We start from the raw sequence: 10,996 nt of genomic DNA, 5'->3' as shown, positions 1-10,996 counted from the left end.
CAATCCGGACTGCAGATCTTTTCAGCCTGCCTGACCTAACGGCCCCTTGTTGGCTAGTTGCCACAGGCTCGGCCTTCTGCCCCGAGGACCTCCCCTGCAAAACACGGCTGTTATACGGCAATAAAAAAGAGCACAAGGATGGATCCCTTTTTAAGTGCTGGAACTTCGGTCTCAGTTACCTGTGAGGCTGGAACTAGCCCAGGGTAATCGGCCGTAATGGCCACCAAGGTATTGTCATTACTCCCTTGGTAAAATACCCCGTCGATCAGCTCCACGGATATGTCCGGATCCTCCTGGGAGGCCGGGTCAAGGGACCGTCCAGGGTCCTCGGGCTGTGGAGGAGGGTTGTTTATCTCCTTTACTGCCTGGCGCAGCTCCTGCGATGAAATCGCTAGAATGAATACTTAAACTACGGGAATACGAAACGGATGGGCGAGAAAAAATCTCCGCTTACCCTGCTCGGAGGATTGTACATGGAGAATCCGCCCTACGGGTTGACACAGAGGAATTCCTCATCTTCTCCCTTGTACAAAGTGGACAAGATCTTTATTAGATCAGCAGCCGATCCCGGCCCTTTGCGGCCGTGGCGGGTGGCGTCATCCTCCCCGTTGAAATCCCATATGGGGTGGCCTCTGTACTGGAGCGGCTGCACCCCCCGCATAATGCATATAGCCATGACCTCGATCATGGTCAATCCGGATCGAGCTGAAGAACTTATCTGGCTCATCAGATAAAGAATGTCCCTGTCGTCTTCCTCCAGGGAGCTCCGTGGACGCCAGCTCCGGCGCTTCTTCAAAGGGGCATTGTCAAACTCAGGAAGGCTGATCCGAATAGGGTTCGGAAGGGGGACATCTTCTATATAAAACCATTCTGAAGGCCAGTCTTCGGACGTCTTCTTCGGGGTCCCGGACAGGTATCCGGTCCCGGCGATACGCCACACTTCGGCTCCGCCCACTTGATATATTGATCCCTTCTTGGAACAGGGCACAAGGCAGAACAGCTTCTTCCACAGAGCGAAATGAGCCTCACAACCCAAAAATAACTCGCAAAGGGCTACCAATCCTGCGATATGCAGCAGGGAGGCAGGCGTAAGATTGTGCAGCTGGAGGCCATAGAACTCCAGAAGCCCCCGGAGAAACGGATGAATTGGGAATCCGAGCCCTCTTACCAGGTAAGGGACAAGGCATCCCCGCTCTCCCTTGGAGGGATTGGGACGGCTCTCCGCTTACTCTCCGCCATTGTAGGTGGCAAGCCCGGCTCGAACCGGGACCAGGTACGCTCGGGGAAGAAATCCCTTAGACTGAAGCATCACCAATTTGCTGTGCGGGATGGAACATCTCTCCCAATCTCTAGGCTTGGAACTAGGGGTGCGAGAGGAGGAGCTGCGTCGACCGGCCATGATGGAATGGATCTTTGTCAAGCACGCTCCAATGAAGACTCGGCAAGGGAGGATGATGTGATTTGGATCTGAATCCTCGCCTTTTTAAATAGGCGGCTCATTTACATAGCTAGGGGGTAAATGTGAAAACACCTTGGCTCTTCACATTCGCTCGACACGTGGAAAGTAGCCATTATTGGGCGAAGAAGCCAAGGAGTACAAACCGTCACAAGGAACCGGACATTATTTCGACAGGTACACAGAATTTGAAGAGGAACCCGCCTTGCAATGCCGAAGATAATACTGCGGGCCGGACTCGTCGTCATGGAAGCCTGGTCCGGGGGCTACTGAGGGAGTCCTGGATTAGGGGGTCTCCGGATAGCCGGACTATCTCCATTGGCCGGACTGTTAGACTATGAAGATACAAGATTGAAGACTTCGTCTCGTGTCTGGATGGGATTCTACTTGGCATGGAAGGCAAGCTAGGCAATACGTATATGGATATCTCCTCCTTTGTAACCGGCCTTGTGTAACCCTAACCCTCTCCGGTGTCTATATAAACCGAAGGGTTTTAGTCCGTAGGACAACAATCACAACATACAATCATACCATAGGCTAGCTTCTAGGGTTTAGCCTCTCTGATCTCGTGGTAGATCTACTCTTGTAACACCCATATCATCAATATTAATCAAGCAGGACGTAGGGTTTTACCTCCATCAAGAGGGCCCGAACCTGGGTAAAACTTCGTGTCCCTTGTCTCCTGTTACCATCCGGCCTAGAAGCACAGTTCAGGACCCCCTACCCGAGATCCGCCGGTTTTGACACCGACACCGGCCCTCTATGGCACGCCCTAGGGGAGTCCTACTCCCACCGGGAGTAGGATCCCCCTTCCAAGTAGTAGGAGTAGGAGAGAAGGAAGGGGAGGAGAGGGGAAAGGAAAGGGGGGCACCCAATTCGTATTGGGCTAGGGGGGCGCGCCTCCCGCCTTTTACCTTCCTCTCCTCTATTCCACTAAGGCCCAATAAGTCCCATATACTCCCCGGGGGTTCCGGTAACCTCCCGGTACTCCGAAAAATGCCCGAACTCATCCGAAACCATTCCAATGTCCAAATATAGGCTTCCAATATATTGATCTTTATGTCTCGACCATTTTGAGACTCCTCGTCATGTCCCTGATCCTATCCGGGACTCCGAACTACCTTCGGTACATTAAAACACATAAACTCATAATACCGATCGTCACCGAACGTTAAGCGTGTGGATCCTACGGGTTCGAGAACTATGTAGACATAACCGAGACTCATCTGCAGTCAATAACCAATAGTGGAACCTGGATGCTCATATTGGTTCCTACATTTTCTATGAAGATCTTCATCGATCAAACCGCACAACAACATACATTGTTCCCTTTGTCATCGGTATGTTACTTGCCCGAGATTCGATCGTTGGTATCTCAATACCTAGTTCAATCTCATTACCGGCAAGTCTCTTTACTCATTCCATAATGCATCATCCCGCAACTAACTCATTAGTCACATTTCTTGCAAGGCTTATAGTGATGTGCATTACCGAGAGGGCCTAGAGATACCTCTCCGATACTCGGAGTGACAAATCCTAATCTCGATCTATGTCAACTCAACAAACACCATCGGAGACACCTGTAGATCATCTTTATAGTCACCTAGTTACGTTGTGACGTTTGATAGCACACTAAGTGTTCCTCCGGTATTCGGGAGTTGCATGATCTCATAGTCATAGGAACATGTATAAGTTATGGAGAAAGCAATAGCAACAAACAAAATGATCATCGTGCTAAGCTAACGGATGGGTCAAGTCAATCAAATCATTCTCTAATGATGTGATCCCGTTAATTAAATGACAACTCATGTCTATGGTCAGGAAACATAACCATCATTGATTCAACGAGCTAGTCAAGTAGAGGCATACTAGTGACACTTTGTTTGTCTATGTATTGACACATGTACTAAGTTTCCAGTTAATACAATTCTAGCATGAATAATAAACATTTATCATGATATAAGGAAATATAAATAACAACTTTATTATTGCCTCTAGGGCATATTTCCTTCAGGACACACCTCTTTATTGCACTAGCCATGACCTCAACTATCGAGAGCTCGGTATGGGCTAGCAACCTGACCTTGCTGACCAACCTGTTTATCTCCACACTATCTTCTTCCTTGGGACTTCGGGGATGCCAGTTGAGGCGCTTCTTTAAAGGAGCACTAGAAAATTCAGGGAGACCGCACCGAACTGGGTCCGGCTGCGGGACGTCGTCCATATAAAACCATTCTGAAGACCATTGCGGGTATACCTCTTTGGGAGTTCCTATGAGGTATCCAAATCCGGCTATACGCCATACCTCGACACCGCCCACTTCAAATATTTAGCCTCCTCGATGGCGGGGAACGAGGCAAAAGAACTTTCTCCATAGTTCATAATGGGCCTCGATACCTAAGAATACCTCGCAGAGGGCAACGAAACCTGAGATGTGTAGAATCGAACATGGGGTGAGGTTGTGCAGTTGGATGTCGTAAAACTCCAATAAACCCATGAGAAAGGGATGGATTGGAAATCCTAGGCCCTGCAACAGGAATGGGACAAAGCACACCCTCTCCTCCTTATTGGGGTTGGGGAAGTTCGCTGCCATCACATCGTTGCCGATTGAGGCCAATCTTGCTCGAACAGAGACTAGATCCGCGAGGGGAAGGTAGCCCTATGTATGGAGTCGGCTCAGCTGAAGATGAGGCACGTAGCAACTCTGCCAATCACCCTCTTGAGGGCCATGGGGCGCGAAGAGGAGCCTGGGGCACTGGCCATGATGGAAGGCTTTGTTCATGGCTAAACTTGGCAGCTTTCCTTTTTGCGCGATGTGAAATGGCATTAGGGGATATACATCCCCTTATATAGATGCCATCCGAGTGTGGTGAGGGGCCTGTTTGCAAAAAAGCATGGACCATTCGTATTCACTTGGCGCATGAAAATCGAAGTGACAACAAGGATGAAGCATAAGAGTCAGGAACATCAAGGTCACGACCGGACTGTCATTGGTCCGAACTATAATGAAGAACCCGCCTTGCAAAGCCGAAGACATAATCCAGATACTATGTCGTTATTGAAGGCTAGTTCGGGGGCTACTGAGGGAGTCCTGGATTAAGGGGTCCTCAGGTATCCAGCCCGTGTATCATGGGCCGGACTGATGGGCCGTGAAGATAAAGAGTAGAAGGCTTTCCCCTGTGTCCGGATGGGACTCTCCTTTGCGTGGATGGCAAGATTGGCGTCCGGATGAATAGTTTCCTTCTTCTGTAAACCAACTCTGTACTACCCTGGGCCCCTCCGGTGTCTATATAAACCGGAGGGTTTAGTCCGTAGAGGCTATCAGAATTCATATTGGCTAGACGGCTAGGGTTTAGCCATTACGATCTCGAGGTAGATCAACTCTTGTAACCCCTAACTCATCAAAGTCAATCAAGCAGGAAGTAAGGTTTTACCTCCATCAAGAGGGCCCGAACCTGGGTAAACATCGTGTCCTCTTTGTCTCATGTTACCTTCGATCCTCAGACGCACAATTCGGGACCCCCTACCCGAGATCAGCCGGTTTTGACACCGACACTCCTCGCTCTCCTCCATGGTCTGAGGCATCGGGGAGCGGCATCGCCTTCTTGTCTGATCTCCTCTTTGCCTCCTTCCAGCCGACACCATTGTCGTCGGAGGCAGGCTCCTCCTTCACGATGGATGAAGTCTTACTGTCAAAAAGAAGAGGAAGCCGATCCAATAGTTTTTCCTTTAGGTATGTCCCGAAGGCAAATGAACCATCACCAGCCCCTACTTTATTCACGAGTGAATATTTTATTAGCCTAAAAAACAAGTGAAGACTTTGATTTTTCTTTTTGAGAAAGAAATTAAATTTTGATATATCAATGGAGTATTGGTGGTGAGAAAAATGAAAAGTACTACTATATCTAAAAGTTTTCTATTTCAGTCCTCTTAAGCACATATTATTGGGCTTTTGTACATGGTAGAAGAAAACTAAGGTTAAAAAAATAGTCTCTCTACTGGAGTCACAAACGGTGTGTCGGTCGTTGTGAGCGTTAAGCCTCCGATTGTTCACTATGGTTGGAGATGGGCCGGCCCATTAGGAAAGCGGGCGAGAAAACCGTTACAAACAATCTGATTGGTTAGGAACCTTCTAGAAGGTTCTTGAACTTTTTTTCTTTTATGTCATATCTGGTTTTAGAAATTTAATTTTTTCAAAAGGAATAAGTTTTCAAAAATTGCTCGGAATTCCATAAATTGTCCACAATTTCAAGAAATGTTCATAAATTTTAAAAGCTCTTCGCATTTTCCACAAAGATTGAGGTTTAAAAAATGTTCACAATTTTTTATTTGGATGAACATTTTTTTATTTTCATGATTGATTTTGGAATTCATGACCATTTTTGAATTCGTGAATATTTTTAAATATCATGAACTTTTTTGATTCAGAAATGTTTTTGAATTCACAATTTTTTTTGAATTCGTGAACATTTTTTTAATTTCATGTTTTTTCGAAAATCACAAATATTTTTGAATTCATGAACATTTTTTGAATTCAAAATTTTCTTTTGTATTCATGTTTTTTGTTAAATCAAAATTGAACTAGACTTTAAAAAGGAAATGAAAAAGAAAACAGACGTGTGGTTTGTCGCCGGACCAGGCCCATCTTGCACTAACGACGTGAGTGGCGCGCCGTGTATTGCTCGCAATGAGCGACATGCAACAATAACGCCCATAGTTGAGTATTGGATTTCCACACTATGTCGTTTTCCATCTACCTATAAAAAAACATAAAATTGTAAAGACCCCAACTCTTTTTCGGGACAAGATGGGACCTGTGTTTTTTTAACTAAATTGTTGTGTTAATTGTAATTTATATGGTAACGCTAACTGTCAAACGTTCTTCGAGAAAAAACTCCCAGCAAACGCCCTAGGATCATCAAATGATGACGGTTTTTCAGAAAAAAAATTGCATTCTCTTCGAAAAATTGTCATACTAGTTTGAAGAAAATGTAACCCCCCTAAAACTAAAAGCCATGGGAAAAGCCATGGGAAAGGTTTGCAAATGAAGCAAATTGCATAGGGTGCCAAAAGTGCTAGGGAGATTAGTGAAGCTGGAAGATTAGTAGAGAGTTTGACTAGGTAGGCCCTAAACATGGACCGAAAGTGGGCTGCAATATAATTGCACCAGTTGGGTTTTGAACTCAAGATCTCTTGGCTTTGATACCACGTGGAAGTGCATGCTTTAGCCAATGCAATCAAAAGACCGATCTGATGGAAGAGACTAGGCAGCACATTATACGTCAACATTTAGCATTAGGCAAACTTATCTTGGCACTACCCTTCTTGGTCCCGCCGATGCTCCGCCAGTGCACCCAGCGAACATTCATCAGCTAAGAGGGTCGAATTTCTGACCACTTTTCTGTACAACAGTAACAGTTCATCATTAGTAAGCAAAGCTTGGGTTTCTACCGTCGCAAAATGTTCATCTTTTGTGAAGATCTACTCCAAATATGCGCTGCTCGTGCTTGAAAATGATGTGCTACCACCTTTTGTGGGGAATAGATCCTCTAACATCACGAAGGGATGTCATAAAGCTACAGTGCAATCTCAGTGCAAAACGAAAAAGGGATGTCACGGGCACTCTAGCAAAGATAATGTGCTCAATTACTGTTCATAGAAAATAAAATCCAAAATTAATTTTATTGCACTATAATTTTGTTTGTACATAATTTTTGTAAATGTATACAATAAATTTGTAATTTGTAAATTAATTCAAATCATTTTAGGCTTAATCATATGGATGTGAAGAAGGGATGTCAAGGTACTGTAGCTTCCTAACATCCTTTTGTGATGTTAGAGGATCTCGTTCCCCTTTTGTGCTGTGCATGGAAAAAACAAGGGGGGGCTCCCTCCCCAGAACAATATCCAAGCTCCTCCGAGTTGTGCCTCCTCTTTAGGTGTTTGTACCTAACCTAAACCCACAAATCGTACGACCAAAATCGCTAGGCCACTACCGAAATTCTCCACGGCCACAGTCCCCGTGGATCTAGACGGCGAGAACGCCTTTACTCGAGTGAAGCAGCCACAAAAAGCGCCTCTCGTGCGCCATATGGCCAAATAACCCACTGACACGACATCGAATCATCATCTCTCAAACACACAAGAAATCAAATGCTCGCTTTACGGATTTCTGTACATCGACTTAGCCCGAAATTGAACGCACCGAGATTCCTTTGATTGTTCTCCTAGCCTCTTCTGAAACCGCGATAAGTCTTGATTATTCCCCGGTGAACCGACGCCGCTCCTTTTGTTTCGGCACCTGATCATTGTTCTTACTGACTAATGATCTTTGTCTTAATTGAACTTTGCGTCTCCGTCGCAACTTGCAAGCGCTGAAATTCTGGAGCTCTTTTCCAGCATATGTTAATACTGCCAAGCACTCACTGGTTAAGCTAGTATACTGGTATAAATATACCCCCTCTCCACTCCCAAGTTGCGTAGTATGTTCAGTGACAGAGCCGGTGGGTGCGGAGCTTGCTGACCATGGGCTCGCCTTCAGTCGTTCTTCCTAAGGTCTGGGAGCGTAGTGCTTACCCACTCGGTGATTTGGCCACTTAGTTTCCTTGTAATAGTATCAGATGCATCTGCATCGATGCATCAATCTAATCTGACGAATGCATGTGTGTCGCTCTATCATCAAACTTACCGGGGTTCTTTCTTGATCATCAGGTGGTCGACGGTGAGAACGACGGCACGGCCCGCCGTGCCAAATGGTGGTACGTGACGTTCCACAATGTCACCGCGATGGTCGGCGCCGGCGTGCTCAGCCTGCCCTACGCCATGGCTCACCTCGGATGGTAGGTTTGCATCATCCGTGTGATCCAAACCACTTAACAGCTAGTGGTACGTACGTCTAAATTCAGTTATCGTACGTGTCCAGGGGGCCAGGGATAGTGGCGCTGCTGGTGTCGTGGTGCATCACGCTGTACACGCTGCGGCTGCTGATCGAGCTCCACGAGTGCGTGCCCGGCGTGCGGTTCGACCGGTACCGTGACCTGGGCGTGCACGCGCTCGGCCCGCGGCTGGGCCTGTGGGTGGTGGTGCCGCAGCAGCTCATCGTGCAGCTCGGCTGCGACGTCGTCTACATGGTCACCGGCGGCAACTGCCTGCAGAAGTTCGCCGAGTCGGTGTGCCCGGGCTGCACGCGCCTGCACCAGTCCTACTGGATCTGCATCTTCGGCTCCTCCCAGTTCCTGCTCTCCCAGCTGCGGGACCTCAACTCCATCACCGCCATCTCCCTCGCCGCGGCCGTCATGTCCCTCAGCTACTCCACCATCTCGTGGGCGGCGTGCCTGGCCAAGGGCCCCGTCGCCGGGGTGAGCTACGCGTACAAGGCCGGCACGGCGGCGGACTCGGTGTTCCGGGTGTGCAGCGCGCTGGGGCAGGTGGCGTTCGCATTCGCCGGGCACGGCGTCGTCCTGGAGATCCAGGCCACCATCCCGTCCACACCCACCAAGCCGTCCAAGGTGCCCATGTGGAAGGGCACCGTCGCCGCCTACATGGTCACCGCGGCCTGCTACTTCCCCGTGGCGTTCATCGGGTACTGGACGTTCGGCCAGGACGTGAGCGACAACGTGCTCGTGGCGCTGGAGCGCCCGCCCTGGCTCGTCGCCGCGGCCAACATGATGGTGGTTATCCATGTCGTCGGGAGCTATCAGGTAAGCCATATACTATTGGATGACATGAACCTACAAAAACATAAAGTGGTCAGAGTTAATCATCAAAAAAACCCATCCATTTCCTAGAAAGCCTTCTGTAGTGGTCACAGAATATGGCACAATGGAGTTACTAAGATATCCAGAGCTTTAGAGATCATCGGCATCATGGAACCTGTTTTTTTGGAACGTTGACTGCAGCACCGAGCCACCAGTGGCTGAAACATGGAACTGACCAGTGACCAACTTAACTACCACTGCACTGCAACGTTTCAGGTATACGCCATGCCAATATTCGAAAGCACGGAAACATTTCTGACCACGAGGTTCAGGGTTCCACCGGGGCTGCTGCTCCGTCTGGTGGCTCGATCAACCTACGTCGGTATGAATCGATCACATCGTTGAAACGGCATGCATACATCAATCTGTTCATGAACTGATCGAATACCACGTCGTTGCAGCGTTCACGCTGTTCGTCGCCGTGACGTTCCCGTTCTTCGGCGACCTCCTCGGCTTCTTCGGGGGCTTCGGGTTCACGCCCACCTCCTTCTTCGTAAGCCCCATCGCCTTGCCACCGATCACGATGTTCGACGTGTTTATGGGCTAAACTTCCATGACTTTTTTTGCTGCTGCAGCTCCCTTGCATCCTGTGGCTGAAGATCAAGAAGCCTCGGAGGTTCAGCGCGTCGTGGTTCGCCAACTGGGTACACATCTCCGGACACCTGAATTGAGCGAGAGGGTTCAGGATATGTTTTGTCAATTATTTGACAATTGGTTTTGCTGCAGGGGTGCATCGTCGTTGGGGTGTTGCTGATGCTGGTTTCCACCATGGGCGGGTTAAGGAGCATCATCCAGGACGCCTCCACATTCCAGTTCTACTCTTGAAGGCGTACGCGCGGCTAGCTAGCTCCAGGTAGTCGTCGTGCCTTCAGTGTAACAGTAGACTGTTGCCGAATCACTGAAGGTCGTTGGCTTCGATTCAGAGGGTGACCTGCTTCTGCGGAGTGTCAAACTAATGTCGTGACATGCGAATGGTAGATGATGGCGTAGTACCTTGTGCCCGTCACTTAATAAACCTTGTCCATACTAGTATGCTGCAATACAGATCGTGTGCTTTGTCACATCTTGGTTCTAAATCTATTGCAACGTGAAAACAGTTGCAACTGTAAATTATTATGAGTTCTTTAGCAAGAAACAACTGCACTAGGGTTAGGGAGACACCCGGCCATTTTTTATGGTTTTTTTATAAAATAAGTTGTCGTTTTAGTTAGAACTAATATATGCGTCTGATTGTGGCGGTACAATGTTGTGCTGAAGTATAGTAGAGTTGTATCCTTAGCCAACAAAATATTGGAAACCCGATATGAAAACCCGGACTACCAACACTTGCAGGCCTAAGAAAATTAGGAGAGACGTTAAAATTCAAAACAAATTAGAAGAAAAGTTGGCATGCTCAGAACAAAGCTTGAGACCAAGTCAAAGGTTTCAGCGATGGCAACTGCAGCTTTGTCGTGATGGTCCTTAAACGCACGTGCACGAAGAATTTTCGACTGTACTATAAAGCCGAACTGACTCTAATAAAGGAGTGGCGATGGCTTGTTTCGCCGATAATGGTCGTTCGGTGATCCATAAATCATGACATTATCATGGTTATGTTTGGGGTGACATGTACTCTTGTTACCCTTTGGAGGTGTGTCGGAAAGAAATCGCTGTAACTTGTTTACGCTATAAACCAAAACGTTACCCGTGTTTGTTATGTGTAGGCTGTAATGGGCTGCCTCCGTAAACGGTTACAACCTAGCTCTCCATCGATACCCCCCCCCCCCCCCCCCCCCGCGCGCCC

At 48.0% G+C, this 10,996-nt stretch overlaps 1 protein-coding gene across 1 annotated transcript; it reads left to right on the top strand.

Annotated features, from left to right (window-relative positions):
* The first annotated feature begins 7,862 nt into the window (after nt 1–7,862).
* Nucleotides 7,863–10,426, top strand: LOC125541798 (lysine histidine transporter-like 6). Its single transcript, XM_048705113.1, has 7 exons — nt 7,863–8,011; nt 8,168–8,295; nt 8,379–9,156; nt 9,430–9,535; nt 9,615–9,706; nt 9,789–9,857; nt 9,940–10,426. Exons 1-7 carry the CDS (start codon nt 7,982–7,984, stop codon nt 10,036–10,038), a joined length of 1,302 nt encoding a protein of 433 aa, XP_048561070.1. The 5' UTR covers nt 7,863–7,981; the 3' UTR covers nt 10,039–10,426.
* The last annotated feature ends 570 nt before the right edge of the window (nt 10,427–10,996 follow it).

This window comes from Triticum urartu, chromosome 2, assembly GCF_003073215.2.
Source record: "Triticum urartu cultivar G1812 chromosome 2, Tu2.1, whole genome shotgun sequence".
NCBI classification, from domain to species: domain Eukaryota; kingdom Viridiplantae; phylum Streptophyta; class Magnoliopsida; order Poales; family Poaceae; genus Triticum; species Triticum urartu.
The sequence above is the reverse complement of the archived record's forward strand: the minus strand, read 5'-3'. Positions and strand labels throughout refer to the sequence as shown.